The following is a 24,934-nucleotide window of genomic DNA, read 5'->3' as shown; positions in this document are numbered from 1 at the left end:
TTCCTTAGAGAAAGAAATGCCATTTTAGAAATGCCACATAGCCTTGAAAGATTTCTTGCTATTTCTCAAAGAAGGAAAGAATAGAATTTTTCATAAGAATGCACATTCATCTTCTAATACCAAAACAAGAAGAGGAGGATGGACTTTTGCTGCTGCAAGGAAAGAGCTGACACTTTCTTTTCTTAATGGATTTGCCAAAGGCAGGAAAGAGCCGGGTGGTGATGGTCAGTGCCATCTGCCATAGCAAACCTTGCAGGGGGGTCCTGGAGGCACCACATCTCTGCTTTACATTCATGTCATTGTTACTACCTAGAAGCAATACTTCAGGCTGCTGATTTGAAAGAGTTGTAAAATGCAGATAACCTGGGAAGGCCAAAGACTGTGCCAGAATTAATGTGCAGGCAGGTTTAATTCTGAATTTTTCTGCACCTCTCAATTTCCATTATAGAGATTTAGCCTATAATTTTAATTTTGGCCTTTACTATTACTGATTTTATTACTTCAGGTTTAGACAATTGTGCTGATGCAGATAAAACGAAAACTGTAAAAATAGATATTGATTTCCTGTAATGTTTTAGAACATTTTTAAATGGGGAAGTAACTGAAAACCCTGCATTAGCAACAGAAAATGCTAACGCATTTGTTCCTGAGATTTTTTAATTCTATGTGACCCAATCCCAGGTTACAAAACTAACAGGAAAAAATAATTCTCTTTTTAAATGGCCTCACTGCATAATTAAAAAAAAAGTTAGAGGACATGTAAGTATTTAATTATATTTTTGCACTCTTTATTCTTTTAGAATTTTTAGCATTTTTTTAACTGCCAGACCTATGTAAGCAATTTCATGATCCTCCTTATTTTTTAAATTTTAGAGCCAAAATGTTTAGGCATCATATATGTCATTCTTCCAGAAACTACATTTTCCTTCTTTGAATTCTTTGGAATCCAAACCTCGTAACAGATAAAAGAAACATAGCAGTATTTATAGCCTGTGTAATGTTGATGCTGAACTCTGAAGGGAAGTGCTGAAACTTCTGTTCTTCAATACCAGTTTACTGATGCTCTGCAACAACTTGTCAAAATAATCAGGGTTTTTCTACACAGTTTGTTCTTTTCTCCTGAAGCCAATTCATAAGCTTATTTTAAATAGTAAATAGAACTGCTTACAATGTATCTAATACACAGGCTTTTAAAATAAACATTTATAAAGAATTTTGAGTCAAAAAACAAAGCAGATTAAGCATGAGGTTTATTTTTTGTCTTCAATAAATATTTGCAACTCTGCTGTCTCTTATGGAGACTGTGACTAGATCTCACATTAGACAAACAGGCACCCCATTACTGAGCGTGTCTGTGTTCCCAGTGCAAAAAGTGGAGAATTGTTTTTTTTGGGACCAAGAGGAAGCACATTCCTGTGACAAAAAATGTTCTCTAGCTCACAGTGGAGTACAGGGGTATGCACATAGAGCTGAGCCTTTCCAGACTCCGTGAAAACTTCTTTTCTGTAAGCTATGCACAGGATGCGCCTGTATATGCACCCAGATCAACACCTGTCTGAGCACCAGGAAAGGATACAATCAGTTAATCCAGTCCTATGTCAGAATTAGTATGTGCAGCAATCTGCACAGATCTCACACAGGAAGGCTGATTATTATTCTGCCAGACTTGGACCAGTCTTACATTTAGCAGTTGTACTTCTAACAAGTGACTGTTTGAATGTTTGTCGCAGTTCTGTTTGGGGTTTTTTGTTTTGGTTTGGGTTTTTGTTTGTTTTTTTTTTTTTATGTTGGACTCTCCTTCAGACTTCAGACAAGTGTACAAACTCTCATTAGGGATGCATTCCACCTTAATTTACTCCAGGAATGGGTTTTGGTGGTGTTAGGTGTATGATTGGACTCAATTATCATAAAAGTCTTTTCCAACCAAAATGATTCTGTGATTCCTAACTTGACATAATGTGCATAATGTGTGGTTTGTTAGTTCCACCACAATTTCCATGCCTCACCTTCCAGCAGAAATAACTAGAGTCCTGCTCAGATGGGATTTTGATTTATCAGAGAATGAGTGATAACAGATCTGTTATTTTCATGCTGTGATAATGGTTACAGCAGATGAAGTCCAGCTGGTTTATAGCAGGGGTAGCGGCTGAAATTACAGTCTGTGTAAACAATTGGCCAGAACCACAGTTATCAGAGGAAAATTAGCTTTTAACAGCAATTCAGAGAGAAATAATCATCTTTCAACAGAGGAGCACCTTCTAGTGGTCTCAAGTGAACATGGCAGCTAGTTAAACAGTTCTCCAAATAAGGAGAGCTAAATGTGCTAAATAAAGAATAGCAATGTATATTTCTGTACACTATTTTTATGATTAAATTCATTATTCATTTAAAAACAAAGGAGAAAAACCAAGCTCATATGGGAAAAAATTAAAATATTTTTCAATTACAATATTTTCTACTCCTCCCCTTCTCCTTGCCAACCTAATAGTTTGCTAGCTTTTTATACAGTTACCTTGAAAGAGTATTTTTGTATATTTTACTTGCAACCTACCCACCCTTTTGCTTTCTTAGTAATGAAAATTTGTCTTCATTAAACACCAGTTCCAAAGGAAATTTGCCATAGAAATATTACTTTGTTCAGTTTCACTGGTTATTATAACACAGTTTCTCCAGCCAGAGTATTCCTAGTAAGCATAGTTTTTGCAAAATATTATTTGTCCTGGTTACTCTTGCAAATAACATAGTATCAAATGATTGAAAATCCATTTTTTTCCTAAGTTACTACTAAATATAGTGGCTATGACAGTTCAGTCCAGTCTGTGGTCTCTTTCAATCAGTATGTAGTAGATAATCCTTTTTGGACACAATTATACAGTGTACATAATACAAATGAATTATGTGCTATTTCTATAAAAGCAAATTAAGATTAATAAGCAGTGCTTAATATCATGTCATTGCAGGATACTTCTGCATTGGTGCAAGCTAACTATATGAAACAGATTCATACTTAGATTTTCATGACATTTCTCTGAATTTTGAATTAAGGGAAAAATGTCAAGTGCAAAACCTCAGATTCTCAGGTGATTAAAAGAAGACATAGCTATTAAATTTTTGACTCTATAAACGTTATAAACATATTCCTCAGTTAACAAAGTAGAGAACCTGACTTTTTTTTTTCTGAAGAAATTTTTCAGAAACTTCAGCCCAAAACTGACATAAAAAATTTTAACACACAAAAGCTCATTTTGTACCATTTTGTATCACTTTGGTGGCGCCATTATAAAATAGGTTTGTTGAAGTAGTTAGTAATTTGGCATCCTTGATGCCCATCAAGGATTAGTTAGCAATTTGCCATCCTTGATATCCAGAGTTTAGTCTGATAAGCTCTGGGTAGGCACAGGCTGCCTGGGCCAGCTCTTGGCACAGCAGCGTGGCCCTGAGCTCCGCAGAGCCCCTGATCCCTGCAAGGCAAGCACAAACACAGCCTCAAGAGAGCTTTGCTTTTTACCTGCTGCCTAAGAGATGGAAATCTGCAGGCATCCCCAAGAGAGCAGCATTCCTGCTTTACTCTCTGAATTTAGACAAGTCACACAAAAGTGACCTCTAATTTAGATAAAATTGCTCCACCTTTGGCTGCCACAGAGATAAAGCTCATGGGATATAAGCCCCAAACCACTTCAAAGTCATCTCAGCTGGAACCTATCAAGGATAACATGAAGCAAAGTGGTAGACATGGAGAAAACTGTTTGTAAATACCTTTTTATTTGCTGCATGGAAGTGATACAAAATTGAATGTTGTGCTAAGCCCTGAATTCCCCAGATCAGGAACTCCACAGACATTCCTTATAAAATATTAGTTTTCAGTTCCTTCTCCCTTTTCTGTACCTTTAGCACATTGCACTGTCAGGTGTGAATAGAGATCCATATTTTTTGTCACTTACATCTATTAGCAAAAGAGGTAGGATATTTGTGAGGTTTTGTTATTTAAAACTGCAGTCTCTCAATCTTTAGGCCTTTTACTCAAGTAAGTTAAAATTAAATATTGTTGCTGCTGTGACTCTCTAGGAATGTTTTTGTTCATCTTGCCTCATCTCTTTGCTCCCTCACTGCCCTAATTATTTTTTTCATTATTTGTTTAGCATGTTTGACTTTACCTCAATCATGCACAGATTTAATTTCTTTTTTGCTTCACTATTAAATGAAAGTGTGCTTCACAGTAGACAGACATTACATCAGTGTCACAGAAAGAGAAAATATTATTTAGCATGTACATAAGTGAGCCTAAAAAGCTCTACACAGCTGGCCACTTTGAAAGGTCATACCCCAGTGGTGCAGATGAAAGCAGAATTCAAGGCTCTGCTGCTACCTCTACTCAGATGTCCAGCCTGCTCCTGGGAGACTCCTTTCCCACATACAGGCACCAGGGACAGTGTGACTCCTCAAAGCAGGAGAGTTTCTGCTGCTCCTGCCAACCCCTGGCATGAGTTACTCAATGGGGAAAGGGGCATTGCCCCTCCTGATGAAAAAAGAAGAATGCAGAAAATCCTGTTTTCCAGGATCTGAAATTAGGGCATGTGCCTCATGTCTCAGCAATCACATTTAGAAGCTCTGCATTTCTGCACTACCTGTGTCATAGGGAACAATTACTGATCCTTCCTCCTTGAAAGTCAGTCTGGTTAGTGAAGACATTTACAAATTCTTTTTACTTTTGCCATTTGTAAAATATCTATGAGAAATGCATACACCACACCTACTATTTGCTATATAGTTCTTATATCCTGATAATGCATTCAAAATTTTTTAAGGACCAGAAGAGGTTGAGGGTTTTTTTTTTTATTCTGGAATTAAATATATATATAGTTATATTTATATATATATGTTTATATTTTTATATATATTTATATTTTTAAAAAACAAATGTTATAGGCAGGTGCACAGGCAGGGGAGTGCACAGGCTGGATAAAGGGGGTCCCAGCAGAATCACACAGAGAGAAATGTTAGTTTGTGTGTGAAGGACCTTCATGCCACTTACAGCCTAAGGGGCCCAAGGAAATCATGTTCTCCTAGGGATTCTTCAGCAGGCATATGGCAAGGTGATGTTCCACACTAATATCCTCTCCATCTCCTCCTTGTATGGGATAATGATAGATGAAATTTGCCCCTGCACTAGGCTGCACCTGCACTATGCCCATCAGGATGCATCTACTAAGAATAAGCCCACTTCTATTTCTGGAAATTGGGGAATGGAGACACATCATTCCCATAAGTGGCAGGCATCATTCCAAAATCACTCCTGGCTTCAAACAGAAAGAAAAATCTGGAACTCATGTCAAAAAGATCAAAACACAGATTTGACACATCAATATGAAATAGCAATGAACTTATTTTTAGTTTTAGTCACTGGATGCTAAATATTATCTAGAGCTTTCCCGTTATGGAAAATCTGACACACGTAGCTCTTCCTGCACTCTTATGCTACTGCTTGGGGAGTGGGGTATGCACCTCCAGTAGAACCAAATCTGCTACCAAGAGAGAATAATCTTTTTGTAGCTATTGCCTGTATTTCTCCAATTAAACTCTATAATTTACTACCCAAAGACTGATTCCACAATGAAGGCTAAGTGCAGACAACAGCAGTCTTCTCATTGAGAGTGAAAAGAGGAAGCAGCGAAATGTTATGGCTCTTCTAAAAATAAGAGTAAGAGAAGAAATTAGGAGGTCACTTGCATGCTTTTCATTTATATTTGAAAGGTCACTTGTGGTCTCCCTCATGAATGATGTAAAGTTTAAAATAAACTGATATCTGAAGTACTGTCAGCTTGCCAGAGCTGGAATCTGATGAGCCTGCAACTCATTCAGTGGCTGGCTGAGAGCTTCTTCTTTTTATGTTGCTGCCTTTTTTTTTTTTTTTTTTTTCTTTAATTTGAGGATTCTGGCTCTCAGAAATGCTTGCTCACAGTCATTTGTGCGTTATTATTAGCAAAGTGTTAGACTGGCCCCTTGGCACACATTTTGTAGGACCAAAATAATTTTATTGTATTGCTTCAACATTTTACTGGTACAAAAGAGGTGAACTGACCCTGAAGCAATCACAGCAGACCTTGAATACCTTCAACAGTATTAACTTGGTCATTGTTATTAAAATACTGAACAGGCTCTTGAAGACAGTCTTTTTTACCAGCTATCACATTAGTTGTTTTCTATCAGGCTGAAGTCATCAATGGAAAAGAAAGAGCAGGAACAAAGTTGCTGAGTTTTAAGTGACAGCCCTTAGTGTAATGTAAGACACAGAGCTGACAACAGAAAAGAATATGCTCTATCAATCAGCTTAGAATTTTATGCAAGTATTGCTATATGCACATCACTTGTTTCTACAGATGGTGGTATAACTGCTCCTATCACTACCATCAAACAAGAATGGGAAGCAATCTGGCTGGAGAACAAGCATGCAAAAATCTTAACAAATCTATGGGAAGGTTCTTTGGCCAAACAGATCACATGGCTCACTAGCTATTTCACAAGCACCACTATGAAAGTGATATGCCAACACCAGCAGCAATACCTCTGCCTAGATTTTACACTAACATGATCCCTAAAATATCAGGATTCTAACTGACCATATATGTAATATTGTATGAATTTATCCTTTTACCTAACATCCACTTTTCCCATGTAGTGCACCATCATCCTGACCAAATTCCAGTCTGCCTAATTTCCTCTTGCAATCTTCATTCAGTTAATAAACCCCTTAAATTTCAGCATAAAAGGTGACACTGAAGAGTCTGCTTTTAAAACATTTGCACGATCTTTTAGAGCATTTCAGAGATGTTTGACAAAAAGAGTAATGTTTTCAGATCACATAGCCTTGGTGAGTGTTTCGTTTGAAACCATCTATCATGAAATTGCTCCCAGCATGGCACTACTGTCCATTAAAAAATCTGCAACATTTATATGCACCCACAGTTCAGTGCAATTCCTGCAATGAGTGCTTTATTCATTTATCCCAGTGTCTATGAAGCTCACATTATCATTTAATTTTAAACAAACTGCATACTGTGAACATTTGTAAGAGAGAAACCCATTAAATTCAACATTAATTCAACGGCGCTAATTTACTCGCTGTATTATGATTCCTCCATTTTAAGAAATACACATTTAGCTATATATATCTTGTTTGCTGTAATTTTTTATAACACATTAAGTATTTCATTTTTCCATCCACGGCACTTAGAAAGGAACTTACAAATATAAATCTAAGAACACTCATTGGCAATTGATTCAAATACAAATACAATACAAACATAGTCTGTGCAATCAGGCTTTTAACCAGATTTTAATACATCTTTAAAATCAGAAAAATGGACAAGTAGAAATATGTACATTTTGTAGTAAGGTTTTAAAAACTAATGTATCTAATATGCAGCAGAAGCTAAGGATTAGTACATGTAAGGACCAGTCAAAGCAAAAATCCTGGACTGAAAAAAATAAGGTATTTTTCCAAGTACACTGCCCATTTATGCATACTGCTAAAAGTCTATTCAAATTAAAGAGTTATTTTTATATGTATAATCTCTAGGCTTTTTTGAGGTTTTAATACCTTTCTGGTCCCTGAGCTTACCCTCTTATCCAGAGATAGCTTCAATATTGTCCCTAACATGGAGTTTTTACAGTAGAGGGGCATGGATTAGAATACCTATTGTACTGGGCTCAGTGATAATGATTTATAAGGATCATGTTTATCTATAGTGATGCAAAATACACAGCCTGAATTTTGGGCAAACCCCCCTCCCCCACTGAACTCAGAATTTAGGTCTGAAGTAGCGCAGAAGAGCAACTGTGAAGATGCTGAGCAGGTGCCAATTAAAACATACACTTTCTATACCTTAAACACTGTGCTATCTTCCATACTATGTCACAGAGCAATATGAAAAATAGGCAAACGCTTATTTAGGAATTTCTTTTAAGTCAAGATTAGAATGGATTTTTTTGAATGCATAGTGTCATCAAATGGGTCAGTTTGTAATAAAGCAGAAAATTAATCAAGCAGATTTAAATAAATCTGGTTTAAATAAAGCAGAAAATTAATCAAGAAATTACCTCTTTATCTCAAGTAATTCTTTCATACAGAAAGAAAAAACAAACCAGGGGTATGTATCTTTATTTTTTATTTCCCCAAACTCCCAATATTCTTCTATGACCTTTCACTTTCCATTGCAAAATTAAAAGCACAGCAGAACACAATACCTAACCAAACAGAAGATATGCTTAGTGATGGATCAAAATAACACAGTGGATAACAGCCAAAAGACAATGTTAAAATTCTACTTGTTCTGACCACATGTCATGAATATATAAAGAATGTCTTAGATAAGGGCTATTTCCATTGAAATATTTATCATGGGAAACGTTTATCAAATGAAATAAGCTATTTTTTGACTGAAGAACAAGAAAAGTAATTGTTTTCTAGTCTTGTATTAAGTCATGAGGAGTGTCTTGAAGGATTCCCTGAAGATGATACCACTCAAAGGTTGCAACAAATATTATCAACAGAAAACATTCCACTATGTCCTCCAGCTGAAATCTCTACTTTTTATCAATATAGTTTACTTACTCCCTTATCTCTCTGTAAACTCCAAGTGATGAAGCCTAAATCAGGTTTCCAGCACCTGTCTTCTTCCACTTTTAGACACATAGGGTGGTATTTCTTTTATTTTTTTAGTCCATGACAGTCATGGCTATCAGGCAATGATTGTTACAGATGGTAAACTGTATTATGACACAGTTCTAGCTATACTATCTTTCTAGTTCCTATGCAAACTCAGCAGCAAGAAATACAGAAGACAAAGAGTAAAAAAGCAGAAAGGGCATAGAGAAAGAAAATCCTTTCCTCTTCATTTAAAATGAGACAGGCAGACTAATCCTTTTCATTTTCAATTTGCAGCCTCCATGCTGAGCCAAGACCTGACAGGGGAAGATTGACTGGTGCTATTTGGTTTCCTGACTGCAGGAAGTTATATACAGGCCACAAGAAACAACCAGTCACAATTTCCTCTGCAAACAGAGTTTAGCAGAGAAAAAAACCAAAAATAAATAAACAAACAAGGATTTTAAACCACAGTGGTCCTAAGCAATTATACATTAAAAAAAAAAAAAGTTAAATAAAGAAAAATTAAAAAAGTAGGAGCTACTTAAAGAAATAGACTAGAGAAATTAAAAACAATAATGGGGTGAATTCATTAACTGCTTGATGCCAGAAGATCCAGAGGACATATTCAATGAGGATCTCAATAAAAGGAATGATTTCTAGGCAATGAAGTCATTAAAGTAGTAGCAAATAACAGGCAGAAAATATTTCAGCATGGGTGTACAAATCTCTTGGAGACACAGAGATACTTGAAGCTGTAAACTCACATTCTCATCCCAGCAATGTCTATCCACACAGCCACACAGCCACATCAGTCAGCAATACAGTCAACTCCTCAGTCCCACTGCCTGCTATCTGCTCTCAGTGCATCACCAGCAGCATTTCCACTGCCACACTGTGTGGGTGCAGCCCCACAGCACTGGAGCCAGCACAAGGTATGGCTGCCACAGCCCCCAGCTATCCTGGCTGCACAGTCCTTGGCCATCTCATCAGCACTGGCACTCAAGTGATCACAGCACTTCAAGGAGCTGCTGCAGATGACAGCAGAAGCAATGATTTTCCATGAGTTTGGCTGCCTGAGCTGGCTTGCTGCACTGTCACATCAACAACAGCACTGGCTCAGACTGATGTGGCTGGTGTTAGGAGGGTGGGGTTGTGACAGATCCACATTGGCTCAAATTGCCATGAACCTCAATGTGCAGCCTCAAATCAGATTGTCCTACACCCCTGTCGCTTGCCCCGACCACAACCACAAATATCCATAAACCAGCACTGCCTTCAGGGTCAGGAATTTCTTCCCCATTAGTTTCCTCTCAATGCGGACCGATCTTAGTGCTGCCACAAACATCAGAATGGTCAGACATGTGAACCTTACCGAAATAAAAGATGGGTGCTGCTAATATGGGTAATATCCTCTTTCACTGAGCAACTGCACAAAGCAGAAGACACTGACAGACTTTCCCTGTTTGGCAGCAAGACTGAATCAAGCCACTTTAAAATTTATGTTTAGCTACATATGATATTCACTTACAAATTCAGAAGGAATTATCATAATAACCTACCTAGATAGAAGATAATGACTCTGTTGTCAGAAAAATGTGTTCTTAAAAGTAAAAATTCGTGTCTTGATGAGGTCATAGCCTATAAAAACTTGTTCCACTGGTTGTCTAGCCTTTCAGATAAAAAAAAATGCTGGCTATTTGCCACTTCCAAGCACTGGACCTTGCATTACATATGCTGAACTAAAAGTTCTGCCCTTCAAATTTGAGCAAGTCACTCTCTAATCTTTCTTTTATCCTCTCAATCCTCTCACTATTGGGCTAATTTTCTAAATTTATCATCAGTTTAATCACTTTTCCTTAAACATCTTCAGTTTAACAAAATTTCTGAACTGGGGAAGCCAGAATTGAAAGCATTCTTTGGTAATCCTTGCTCCATGTAAAATCCTCTCTTTATGGGAACATTTTACATTTACCACTACACTATGGTAAAACAGCTGAATAGTCTTCATGATGCTTAATTATTTTTCAGAATAACTACTTCAAGAGAAGTCTGTATTAAAAGTCCTTTCATGTGGCTTTGCTTGTTCACTCCTCAACACAACACTTTACATTTGATTTATTGAAACAATAGTGGCTCTCTCTTGATCTTAATAGAATGAGACAGACTAAGGAAACGGCCTATTGCTCATGTGCTTTGAGGTGTTCCAGTAACCATCCATCCTGCAGTGCTACCAGCATCAGAATATGGGGGTTGTCCATCCAGACCAGCAGCAACACACCCAGAATCACGTTTCAAAAAATAGTGCAACTGGCAGATGGAGGAATGTGCCCCCTGTTGATGGAGCGACCAAATTATCCTTTGTCTCCTTAAAAAGGGAATAAGCCTAAAAGTTTCTCTCCTCAGTAAGGTAAAAAGACACCTCATAGGACCTTGGGGACTTCACCTCAAACTTAAGGAAAGCTAATTGGACAGAAGCAAAAAAGTCCCGCCTACGCAATTTACTAGAAAAAGAAGATAACAAAAGGAACTAATCACTTTTGTGAGGTGTTCTAGCAGGAGCAAGAGCCTGTTGCCCCTGGCTTGGGTTTTCCCTGTAAAGAGCTTTGTTATTTTGCCTTTTGTTAAAACTTTTCTGTTTCCAACACTACCACAGAAGCCATCCTGCTGATTTTATGCCATCTGAGATGGCTGAGCTATCTCGGGTGCGATATAGGTCTCCAAGAGCCCGTAAGATCTGGCTCAAGGAGACCCCTAGATTTGGCAGAAACAAAGAAATCTTTTCTACTGAAGATTTCCAGTTATCTCTAGAACATAGAGACAGCCTTGAGCCTTCAGATGCAACATTCTCTACAGGTGAATTAAGACAACAATGGATATTTTTCTATCTCTATATATTTACACCTAAGTTCTCAGTCTCAGATTTTTTTTTTCCAGAGCCATTTCATCCCCTTCAGTTAGTTCATACAGTACATTCCTCAGTTAAGTCACAGCTTGTGTATGGAAACATTTACTGTCATGTTTTTCCCCATTTCCCACTTTTCCATTTTACTGATTTGCTCTTGTACTAAAACAGAGACAGGTCCTACCTCTCTAGAATTCTCATTTTCACATGGGAGCTCTTCAGCACAGATCTGCTAATACTTACAAGAGCCTCTGCTTTCACTTAAGTGTCTTTTGACAAGACATGAAGAGCTGCTGCCCCAAGGAAGAATTCCTTTTCTTCAAATTGTTGAGAAATTACATAATAAGACATAAAAACTTGTCAGATAGTGCAAAGCAGTACACTTGTAACACAGAAAAATTGAAAGTTACTGGCCTCCCAAGTATTTAAGACATGTCAGCTTTCACTATTTTTATCCTTTTTTGATTGAAGTCACTGAGAGTTATGCTATGGCATTAGTTTCCATCACAGTGTAAGCTTTGATGTACTGAGTTCTATACAGCTCTAAACAGTAGAAGTGATTAAAAGCAAAGTTTACTAAATTGCCATGAGTAGAAAGCTAAACGGAAAAGTCAGAAAGCCATTACCAGGAAGTCAGCAGATGCATCTTTTAACTTACCAAACAAGCACTGGTGGAAGAGAAATTTCCCAGCTATCAGTCCTGTGAGAATGGCAAGGAGCCACATAAAGACCTTCAAAAATCTCCAGCCTCCTCCTTCAGGGTATTTGTTTGTTACAAAGGAGAAACAATTACCAACAACAATAACATTGGCTTCTGTCTGGCTGTGGGATACTGGGTCCTCAGCAAATATTAAGAAGTTAAAGAAGATCACTAAGTAAGCCACAACTAAGCGAGACCACGGGTGCTGGAAGTAGTAGCGGAAGTCTTTACCCATCCTCAGACACTGCAGAACTGGGTTTTGCCTGTAAAGACACAAATGCATAATGTTATATGTACTCCAAATTCTCAGAATTTAGAAGAGACTCACACATTACAAAATCAAATCATTGCAACCTTTTCATCAGTAGTTTTTAATATTTTAGACTTGACTAGAAATGAAAGTTTCAATCAAAAGATATTGTTAGATCCAGACACAGGAAAAACTGAAATCTCTCCCTATTCCAATGTAAAAACAACAACCAAACATATGTACATTGCAGCACAAGATTTTCAGTTTCAAATAACTATACTTCATGCACCTCCTCCATAATTGGGCATGAAAAGAAGGAATATAAGAACATGGCAAGACACCTAAAACCCAGATTGCCTTTCCAGCCACACAAAAAATAAAACACAGATTTCACAAAAAAATTATGCTAAGCCTAAATGAAATCTTTTTCCATGTAGGAGAAGGATGGAACCAGCCCAGAAGTCCAGAGGTCTTCTACTGGAAGCTTAAAAGCATATGACCCAGAAAGATCAGAAACGTGAGCTCACATGAAAGAATAACATCTTGGAAAAGTTTCTAGAATTAATTCTTGCAAGTCAGGCAAGCCTGTATAAATCTTTTCACTGACTTCAGAGAGTACACCTATATTTTCAAAACCATAAAATAAGACACCCTGAAAACAGGCTGTTCTGTATGAATGCAAAAACTGTATTTGAAACCTGCCTACTTATTAAGTACTGCTATAGAAACATGCAACTGACCATGGACCATTTTAGTTGTTTGCCATTTGATTTCTTTTTCTTTTATTCACAACCAATTAGTTGTTTCATCCTCTTCAACCACTTTGTATGCACAGATACAAGGCCTTTGTGCTGTAGAACACCAAAATTATTCAAGTGACACAGTGTGTAGGAAGAAAAAAAATGTGTCTAGTAATACTGCTTGTTTATTACAGCATGATCTTTCAAGGATACAGTGGCAAATTTTTGCAAATGTCATATGCCCTGCAGAAAAAAACCTAAAACAAACAAGAACCAGCCCACAAAAGACCAACCCCCTATCAATTACTCATCCCTTCCTGGTCTTCTAACTTAGGACTTCCAAACTTAGAAATGGCATAAATTTCAATGTCTCCCTTTAGTTAGTCCCAAAATTATTTAATTCCATAACCTAATTTATATTAGTAAAATTGCAAGTAATCCTGTACCTAATAAATGAAAAGGATAAAAGAACCCCTCGACAGATTCAGACAATGCATTCAGTAAATAAAAGAAAGGAATAATATTCCATTATGCATAAACTACATATGAAAAAGAAAATAATACCACATTACAGAGTTGAAAAGATGGCACAAGGAAGTGTCGGTCCTTCGAAAACTTTATGAAAAAAACTGATTTAAAGTAGGGGTCGTTGCCTAAAAAAATACCACTCTGTGGAGATTAAACTGCCTTTCGAGCCATAAGGATGCCCAAAGCTATTTCTTGTTCTCCTTTCGTTCTGTTACCATTAAGAAAAGTTTTGGTATTTCCTTATGTGTATGAGCCATCTTAAAACCCGAATGGGGCCGGAGAAAAACAACTACACGTCCTGGTATTTTTGACAGCTGCCGGATAGCCGAGAGTTATCAAACACCCAGCTGAAGACGCGGCTTCTTAGGAAGCGTTTTATAGCATGAGAAGCCAATATTAGCAACAGCAGCAGTGACAAATTGCTAACAAAAATCCTGCTCCTACCCACCTCAACGCCGAGATCGCGGGTGCCGACAGCGCCGCGGACCACACGCCCGTCCCAACCTGTTAAATGGACCGGATTGCCCCTGCCGCCGGCGCACACCGGGACCCGCGGCCGCCTCCCCCGGCGCGGTAGCTGCGGCCGCCGCCGCCCCGCCGGGCACCGGGCCACGGGCCCCCGCAGCGCCGCCGCCCGGGCCGCCCGCCGCACTCACCGCCGCGGGGATCCGGCGCCGCGGGCGCGGTGCTGCCGCTGCTGCCGCTGCTGCTGCCGCTGCTGCTGCTCCTGCTCCTGCTGCTGCTGTTGCTGCTGCGGCGCGGCTCGGCTCCCGCCCGGTGCGGCTCCCGGCGGCGGGCGGCCCCGCTCCGCTGCCGCGGCCGGCAGGGCCCCCAGCCCCTCGGGCGCTGACAGCGGCGCTGCTGCCGCGGCGTCCCGCCCCCCGGCCGCCGCGGGAGGCAGCGGCTGCGGCGGCGGCGGCGGCGGCGGCGGCTGCGCTGCTCCTCTCGGCTCCGCTCCGCTCCCGGGCGCGGGAGAGCGGCACCGGCAGTGCCGCAGCCGCGGCGGCAGCGGGCGGCGCCGCTGCGGCAGGGTCCCGGCGCCCCCGGCGCCCGTGCCCGGCCGTGCCCGCCCCTCCCCCGGAGTCCGCCGGCAAGGACCCGAAACGTACGCGGTGCGCCGCGGGTGTCTTTATTCACCCCCGGAAAGGGTGGCCGGGGAGCCACGGGGGCTTGTCCAGCCGCCCAGGTGAACGAAACCCGAGCAGCACTCAATTCCCATCGGTCAGACTCCAGCATTATGCAAATTTACAAACACGGAAAACAGGCGGTCAAAACTGGCTGTTTATTATCCCAAAGCAAAAGTACAGGGCTGGCAATAACAGCCGGATCACTCAGGACGAGCTATGAAAACCCTCATATTTGGGAGGGGAAGGAGGTCTACACCCAATTTACTTACTTGGAAAGGGGCTATGTTGAGGCTCCAGGGTGCACACCCAGTCTGTACGGTCACTGTGTCGGGCAAAATGCCCCTGTGCTGCCTGCCAGAGTTGTTGACGTTGCACTTCAGCCGAATTGTCAACCAAAGCCTTTTAATGTGGGATGTGGTCCCTAGTGCCAGTGTGCTGCTATTGCTGACATCCCAGGAAAACGTTTACAGGATGCCCTTAGCATTGCATTATGACTGGGTTTTAATGCAGTATGTACTAGTTCTGGTCATTGCTGAAGACAGATAAAACAAACTTGAAGTTGCTAGACACAATATATTTTTGGGAAAAGTCAGGTAGCTCCATTGGAGTGGGTATCTGAAATTTGGCATCAGACAACTGGCTGCTTCAGGCCAAGGTATATAGGAATGTGGCTGAGATCCACTGAGGAATGAGGAAGGCTCTTTAGAAGAGTCACGTTGCAAAAGAGCAGCACAATCAGAACAAGCAGCTGAAGATGACTTGTGCACCCCTTCTGTACTTCTGGCAACACAGTATTATGTATTTTTGTAAATAAATGTAACTGCTATTGAAGATGTCCAACATAATCACCACATTATCTTCCTCAGTGGAATCGTCTGACACCCTCAATTTTATGTAGAAAGATGCAGTATTCAGTATTTCACACTAACACACCCCAAGCTATCTTTACAGTAAAAAGAAAATTCAAAAAGAAAAATCATCATGTGCAATGTGAGAGTACAGAAATACAGTGAAAGCACTGCCTGTTCATGCAACAGTTCTGTGTGTACTGCCACGCTTGCAGAACTCTGTCTCCTTATGTTCAGCTAATGAGAATCCACAGAGAGGGAGGCAGCATGCACTACAAAGAAATCATACTCTTCATGCACCTACACACCAAAAAAACATTCTCTTCAGCTCAGATTGGAACCCACGCTACTACAAAACATCCATGAAGGGTTTTTTTCAGATAGTAAATCAGTGAGCAAGTTTTTGAAGTCACTAAGTTAATAAAATGAAAATCATCTACTTTTCTACTAAAGTAACCAAAAGCATAAGCGCTCCATATATCTCCCCCAAATTTCATGTTGTTCATTTGCTGTTTTAAGAGGAAGCTGATATAATTTTTAAAAGTGTAGTGTTTCACTCATATATAAAAAAAAAGATGGACTGCTCCTCTTTCTTCTTTTTAACCAAGCAATCAAGATTTACTTGATTAAATACACACCTGAATATCAACAATTAACAAATAATCTCAGACGAGACTAATCAGGCCTGATCACTGAAAGCCAGGGACTGCCTGCAACAGAAGAATATAAACAAACTCTTATCTACAAAACTGTCAGCAAATTAAAAAGCCAGAAGTAAAACCAGTAAATTGAACTTAAAAAGCAGGCTGAATCAGGACAATGAGTCATCTTGTAATGTTAGTTTTGATACTTGTGAATGGAACTAATCTATTGACACTCCTACTACAAAATAGCACTTGTGTAAAGGCTGCCATTTTACACCCAATTTCCAGCAGAGCTGTAAGTATTGAACTAACCATATATTGATACTACTAATTGATATTACAGTATCAATTTTTGTCTGAGTGCCATTTTACACTCAGATATGAGGAGTCAGCACAATAGTCTGTAACTGGAATGTTCTTTTTGTAATAAATTATATGAAACTTCTCATATTTCAGTTTGTGCCCATTGCCTCTTGTCCCTCAGTGGATATCACAAGGAGTCTGTCTTCATCTCTTCTCCTCCTATCAGGCTTTTAGACACATCAATAAGATCCTCTTCCTTGAGCTTCCTCTTCTCAAGGTTAAACATTCACAGTTTTCTCATCCTATCCTCCTTCTTTCATTTGTGGGTGCACAAATGCCTCTTCCCTGGCATGCTTCTCATTAAAGGTACTTAATTCCCTCAAACCTCAAACCTCCACTACTCAGAGATTGTGCTCTTAATGTATTTTTCTTCCATCCTGCTGTTGTGGGTTGATCATGTCCAGCAGGTAAGCACCCACACAGCTGCTAGCTCACTTCCTCCTGCCTCCTTCCCCAGTGAAACACGGGAGAGAATAGGAGAAAAAGAAAGAAAACCAGTAGGTCAACTGAAAGATGGCTTAATAAGTAAAGGAAAAGTGAGAATTATAAAATGTATTAAGTAAGGACTAAAAAAATATATGCTAGGGCAACCACTCACCAAAGCCCACAGAAGACCATCAGTCTCTGATAAACAGCTTTGAATACACCCTCTATCTCACCCTTTTCCTCCACCCTATTTTATTGGTGGGCATGATGTTATGGATTATATGGGGTCAGCTGTCCCAGCTCTGTCCTCTCCCAAATTCATGCCTACTTGCTGGTATGGGAATGTGGGCAGAACGGGAAAGCAAGACAGCCCTGATCCTGTGCAAGCATTGCTGAGCAACAGCCCAAACACTGGTGTGTTTTCAACACTGTTTTAGTCACAAACACAAAACACAGCACAATTTCTCTGCTATGATGACAGTCAATTCTGGGCCAGAAGCAGTACACCTGTAAAAACATCCTTGGAACAAAAGACGCCCTGCTTTGGAATTTCACACTCATGATTATGACCACATGTCTCAGCTATACCACTTCAAACTTACTCCTTATCTCATCCCCAACTCATTCCTTACTATCTTCTAAAAGAAGAGAAAGCAGCACAATAAAACATGAAGCAAATGTGGGAGGAAAAAAACACACAAAAGCTGGCAACAGTGTGTAACTGAAGAACTAAATAGTTGAAGAACTTAGAGGGAAGAAAAGGCAAATAGGTACATCTCGTGGAAATGAAGAATGTTAAGTTAATCAAAGGCAATGATATATCAAACACTAATACTGCTGTACAATTAGATGTGAAAAAATAGAATTGTGGAAAAAAATATGGAACAGCAGAACGCTTCTGCTGCATATTTGGAAAACATAAACAGTAACAGTGTTTGCATATTACATAACATGAAATACTTTCCATTAAATCAATAATATGAAAGGATAGGAAACTGCATGAACTAAAATTAAACACTTATTTTTAAATGGCAGGTTGAAGAGTTATTAAAAAAATAAATTAAAGACATGATAGACAACAATGTTAATAATTAAGTTTGCTTCCCAACTGCTGAAATGCTGAGGAAAATTCACAGAACTAGAAGAAAGTTAATGTTGTAATGAGTGAAAGGGAGAAAAACAACCACATATGAATGCACATGTGTGTACACATGTTAAGGCAAAAAAAATAGTGAAAAGGGGATTTGGATATAGATTTTCAGAAATATAAGTGATGCTCCAGGTAAAAATATTAATGGAATCTTGGGATATGGGTGATCAATAAGTACTTTTTGATCTTTTTCCACTAGGTTTTAGATTACTAAGAGGAAGTTAGGCATGGTTTCATCGCTGTTGATAGGTTAAATACCAAAAAAAATTTTTTGAGCAGAATTTAATATATAGATATTTATTATATATATTTAATATACAGACACCTTTACAATACTGGTGGAACTAGGAACAAAAAAAGCAGTAGAAGAACCAGAACTTTACATGACCTTTTATTTATGATCAAGCAGAACTTCAGTCCCAGAGTCAAATGATATAGGGCTTACCAAAATTGAAGCAGAACTGACAATTTTGAAGATGATAGTCCAATGACAAACCTTACCCTTGAATTAATTAATTACTTCTGTTCACCCAGAGCAAGTTTACTCCAAGTAAGCATGATTCTACTTCAGATAATCCATACTGGTTTCAAACAGACAGGCAAAATACACTTAGCCTTGATGAAATCACTAAAGGAGAACTGAATGAAGTGAATTTACCCCACTCATTAAACACCTTTTAAGTACATCTGCTAGCCATATGGATGCTTTCAGCAAATATAACTATATGTGACTTCTGCACTAGAAAAAGAAAGGAATAATCAGCTTGCAGCTACTCTGATAGTGGCATGTACAGACTTAGAGAAAACACAAAATAAGAAAAAGTGGGATCTGATTTCAGCCTTACACAGATTCTATTTAACCACACTGTGCAAGTTGGTTGCAATGGTACAGGAAGACCATAAAAATAGAGCTAAGCTGGAAGACAGAAGTGGCAAGATAAGTTCTTTCAGAGAAAAAGTATGTTCTAATATTGCTGAACCCTTGATGTGTTGTGGACCATCTTTGCTGGATGGTAGCACTCGAAGAGCTGTGGCAATGGCTCCATGTCCAAGCAGAGACCAGTGCTGAGGGACCCCTCAGGGGTCAGTAATGGGACAGGTGATGTTTAACATCTTTGTAGGTGACATGGGATTGAAATGCACCTCAGCAAGTTTGCCAAGCATACCAATCTGTGTGCTGTGGTTGATACACTGGAGGAAAGGGATGACATCCAGAGGGACCTAATCAGGCTGAAGAGGTGGGTCTGTTCAAACCTCTTGAAGTTCAACAAGGCCAAGTCCAAGATCCTGCACCTGGATCAGGGCAATCCCAAAGGTACAAGCTGGGCAGAGAATGCATTGAGAGGTACCCTGGAAAGAAACACAGGTGTTGGTGGGCAAGAAGCTCAACATGACCTGGCTATGTGCACTTGCAGCCCAGAAGGCCAAATGTGTCCTAGGCTACACAGAAAGTAGCACAGGCAGCAGTGCAAGGGAGGGGATTCCCCTCCTTTGCTCCACTGTCATGAGACATCACCTGCACTATTGTGTCTTACTCTGGGGTCCCCAATGTGAGATGGACACAAACCTGCTGCAGAGAGCCCAGAGAAAGGCAAGGAAGATGATCAGAGGGCTGAGACATCTCTACTGTGAAGACAGGTTGAGAGAGTTGGGGCTGTTAAGTCTGGAGGTTTATTTAATACTAAAGAAACATTTGATTAAAAATAATGAGGGGAAATTTCTTAACCTTACAAAAAAACACAAGACAAAAAAAGTCCTGTTTCTAACATACTGTGCCTCATGATGCTCCTCTAAAGTGCAGTGAACAACTCTAGTGTGTACAACTACAGTACAACAATGCATTGCCTCTGTAAGATAAAAAACCTGGAGCCTTTACTGTGTTGTCATATTAATTCACTACTTCTTGGTCCCGTTTCTGTTAAAACAAAAGTAGGTGTAGCATGACATAAAAATTTGGCATTTTGAGAGAAGTACTTTTTGCATCTTGGTGAAGTATTCTTTTAAGCTCAAGCATAGTATGATAACTCAAACAATTAAATGACTTCATTTTCAAATCTCTGCATACCTGAAATTGGTGTATGCTATCTATTACAATAAAAGGAGTGTAATAGGATTGTAATGATCATGCATTGCCATGTACAACTGATCAAAATAGGGAAACAGAAATGCAGCCAGGACAGGGAATGTTATGAGGCACTGGCTGCACTGCTGGCTGTCTCAATAGAGGCTGTGGCAAAGCAGACACTGCACTAATGTAAATGAAGAGCAAATCTGATGCTGCCAAAGCAGATCCCTCAGGTGTCCTGCTCAAAGCACGGCTGGTCCAAGCAGTGGATCGAATACAGGAATAGAAGGGACATATGCTCGCTAACAGCTTCAATATGACTGTCCATATGGTAGCAGTTGGTGAATCAGAACTATAATCTCACTGAAAATAATTGTGTATCAATACTAAATATGAGAGAGCTAATCATAGTCTGAAGAAAATTAGGGAATCATAAGGGAATCATATCTACACTGCTATGTCTAGAGATCTGAGGCTTTGCTGTCTGATCTTTAGTTTTGAAGTGATGAGAAGACCAGGTTTTGTGACCTTTCTTTTCAATTTTTTCTTGTCCTTTATAGGGATATGCAGTATCTATTATGCAATTAGACTTTTTTCAATGTCCAAAGAACAGCCTGTGGTAAATGCCTGTTATTTTTATCTCACACTAATGCACTGTGAAAAAGCATAGTTATGCAAAAAAAAAAAATCAATGATAAATGTAATAATTTATTTAGCAGCTGGAAATCTATTGAAAATGGACACACACTTGGAATAATTGCCTGAGAGAACAAGTAAGAATGCACAGTGGACTCAAAATATCCATTGTTTTTTCATCCTCAATTTCCTTCAATTTCTAAGAGCACTGTAGTGAATGCACTGTAGAAGCTTTTGGAACTTACATGAAGTACTGGAGTCCCCCAGCTTATGCTGAGACATAGCTTACATCTGAGTTTGTGTGTGCCTGTGAGGGTCTTCTTCTGCTGGGAATCAAGTGCAAGGAGCTGAGCACTAACAAAGCAGGCTGACATAGTCAAAGCAGTCACAGTGCTAGAAAGGAACAGTGTAACTACTTTGGGTTGCACTGCAATTCTTTCTCTTACCCTTCTTCCACATTTCTGTCTATTTAAACAGTAAGCACTGCATAGTAAGGATCTGTGTTAGGTTTTGATTCTCTAACATCTCAGAAATGATCTGCCACATCTCAGAAATGCTTTCCACAACAAACTAACTGGCCTTGTGGAACCCTTTTGGGATAAAACTTCCCATGTTCTCTTGCTACTATTTTTATGTAGCAATTCATGGGTAGAAATTGGGTGTCACTTCTACATGACTCAGTTGAAAAGCCTGTCCTACTGAATTCTTCTCCTGCAAGTAGGACCCCATGAGTAGGAGGAATCCTTTGTCCCAGGTCTTCCCATTCTTTCACCTCAGCTTAGACCTTCCTCAGGTCTTAGCTCTCCTCATGAAGCCTATATAAAAATGTGGAATTATCTAACAACAGTTTGAACCTTTTCTTTTCTTCTTTGGAAATGACCATAAAGCAGCAATAAGAAGCACTGGAATCAATAAGGAGTCGTTGGAAGGAACCTGATACTTGGTGAATAAGGAATTGGTTGTATAGCTGCATGCAGACAGTAGTGGTCAATGTCTCAATGCCAGGATGGAGATCAGTGATAAGTGGTGTCCCCCAAGGATCTGTATTAGCACCCATACTCCTTACTTCTGAGTCAGTGACATTGACAATTGGATGGAGTGCACCCTCAGCAAGTTTGCAGACAACACACTGAGTGGTGCAGTTGACTTGCCTGAGGGATGGGATGCCATCCAAAGGGACCTGGACAAGCTCAAGAAGTGAGTCCATGTGAAACTCATGAGGTCCAGTAAGGTCAAGTGAAAAGTCCTGCACTTGGGCTGGGACAATCTCTGGAATCAATAAAGGCTGGGGGATTACTGGATTGAGTCCTGCTGAGAAGGACTTGGGGGTGCTGGTGGATAAAAATAAAATGGTAATGAGCCAGCAATGTCTGCTTGCAGCCCAGAAAACAAACTGTACTCTGGGCTATGCAAAAAGAAGTGTGGTCAGCAGGTTGAGGGAGATGATTTTTACCCCTACTCAGCTCTGATGAGATTTCACCTGAAGTACTGCATCCATCTCTGGAGTCCTCAGCACATGAAAGACATGGAGGTGTTGAAGAGAGTCCAGAGGAGGGCCGTAAAGATAATCAGAGGGACAGAATACTTTTCTTATGAGAAAAGGCTGAGAGTGTTCGGGTTCTGGAGAAGACTTCTCCTTGCACTTTTTCAATACTGAAAGGGTGTTTATAAGAAAGATGAGAACAGTCTTTTTAAGCCTGTAGTGAAAGGAAAAGGGATAATGGTTTTAAACTAAAAGAGAGTCGATTCAGACTAGATATAAAGAACATATTTTCTACAGTGAGGGCGGTAAAACACTGGAAAAGGTTATCCAGAGAGGCAGTAGATGCCCCATTCCTGCTAACATTCAAGGTCAGGTTGGATGGTGCCCTGAGCAACATGATAGAGTTGATGATGTCTCTGCTCATTGCAGGAGGTTGGACTAGATGGCCTCAAGGGTCCCTGCCAACCCAAAATGTTCTATGATTCTATGATCTGTTACATCATAGCCATACGATGTCACATACCATGGAGAAACAGGCAGGAATCTGGGAGCTCAGAAAGGCTAGGCAAAATGTCAAAGAAAAGATAAGAAAAATGACCAAAACTTTGAAATATTGATACTCCTAGGCTACAAAGTAAAAACTCTCAGCAAGGCCCAGCGACTCTGCAAACGCTGATTAAGAAAGGAAGTGACTTGGGACTTTGTCTTCAGCATCAAGTGCAAACAATGCCTTGGCCAGAGCTGTGTTTGCTTCCTCTGGAATTAGTTTGTACTAGCTGTACCTTGTCAAGAGAGGAGCTGCCATCCTTAAAGTAATGGAAAACAAGATAAACAACTGCACAAATCAGCATGGTGCTGATGTTTGAGCTGATACTATTTCATGATGACTCAATGCACTCCTCTAAAGTAAATAATAAAAGAAAGTGGAAATGGGCATGAAAGGAATGTTGCCCAGCATGTCTCTTTTGAGTTCACTAGGAAAATTACTGGATCCATGCAAGTGCTGCACCATTTTATCATCCTAGATCATCTGCCACTAAAAGCATTTCACATACTTCCTACTAGAAGATCCTGTTTGTACCAAAGTCAGTGAGAGAATTCATAATTATTTCTATAGGGTTATTATATCTTCCACATAATGTTAGGAAAAATAGAAGCATAATCTCTAATTTTTGTAATATGCATTTTCACCTAATCATTGTATATGCCTTGGATTTTTTTTTATATGTTGCAATAACAGAACATTTGAGTGAGGAAATCTTTGAGAAAATTACTGCTTTCCAGTACTCAAAGCTACCTAGCAGCTCATTAGATCATGAAAACTTCAAATACTGCTCTATGTTTAGACATGACTACTGGCCAGACAAGCCACCCCTGCAGGAGGTAATTAACAATCTTGGCAGATAAGATCTTCTCTAAATCTAGGCTGTATTGTGTTTGGTGGCTCTCTGCCAGGACTCAGTAGCTTTCTAAAAGGGGTCTTTCTCCAGTCACCATGTGCTGGGCTGTCAGTATGATCACCCAAATGGAACTGAAACAGTCCTAAGCATATTTTCTTTGTCTTGGAGAAAAAGCTAGCAAATCAAATGGAGTGGAAGGTAGAGCAGTCCTAACTGACATGAAAACATACAAGGAGAGGCTGCTGTAAGACATACCCAATCTCCTAAGAAATAAATAGATACTTGAATTTTTTTTTTTCTATATTGAGTTACACAACTAAATGTTTTACAAGAATGCAAATAGCACCTCGTGTTTGCCTTGGAGTTTTTTTCAAATACATGATCTCCATTTTTAATATAAGTGTTTTTTAAGCGAAATTTCTATTTGGTGGCATGAAGACCATTTTCACTCCAGCTGAATGAAAATAGTAATATGGCTTCAGTTACTGCTTCATTATATCATCTTTGATCTTTATGATTTGGATAGGAGTTTAATGATTTAAAGCAGTTTAGTGAGAATCTGAAGGACACTAAAATTCAGAACTTTAGGAATCTTCATTAGCTAGAAAATCCCTACTTGCTCATGTTAGTTTCCATGCAACATCTCTTCTTGGGCATACATCAAACACTGTAATATAGGAAAATATATGTGATACTGAGATTTTAAAGAAAATATGTTTGACTTTCAGTTTGTCTTTTTGCCAAAAAGGTGCTACAAAATGTCAACGTGTGCCAGTCTTGTGTCATATAAAACTGTTGTTAAGATCACATTCCTGCACTTCAGAGCCCTCAGACTGGTGGAAGCTGTAGTGGTATGACCTCAGACAGACAAATAAGACGATCTGAATATAGTGACAAATGTTAAACCATTTTGGTATTTCCAGTCTAGGCATAAATTTCCACTGAAAAAACCAGTTGCACAGTCTTAACCACACATCCTTGTTACCACTTTGTGACAATAGTAGTGGTTCTGGGGACACATAACT

General features: G+C 39.5%; 1 protein-coding gene across 1 annotated transcript in view; it reads right to left on the bottom strand.

Annotated features, from left to right (window-relative positions):
• TMEM117 (transmembrane protein 117) overlaps positions 1–14,471 on the bottom strand; it is a 178,067-nt gene extending 163,596 nt beyond the window's left edge. Inside the window, exons 1-2 of the mRNA XM_054280845.1 lie at positions 14,424–14,471; positions 12,208–12,512 (exon numbers count right to left, since the gene is read on the bottom strand). Coding sequence (XP_054136820.1) covers positions 12,208–12,484 — 277 coding nt within the window. The 5' untranslated portion in view covers positions 12,485–12,512; positions 14,424–14,471. The remainder of the gene's footprint in view (positions 1–12,207; positions 12,513–14,423) is intronic.
• Positions 14,472–24,934: the final 10,463 nt, after the last annotated feature.

The sequence above is a fragment of the Melozone crissalis genome, unplaced genomic scaffold (assembly GCF_028551555.1).
Source record: "Melozone crissalis strain CALT ecotype California unplaced genomic scaffold, PUWL_Pcris_2 ptg000004l_1, whole genome shotgun sequence".
Lineage (NCBI taxonomy): Eukaryota > Metazoa > Chordata > Aves > Passeriformes > Passerellidae > Melozone > Melozone crissalis.
Note: the sequence above shows the minus strand (reverse complement) of the source record. Positions and strands in the feature narration are given on the sequence as shown.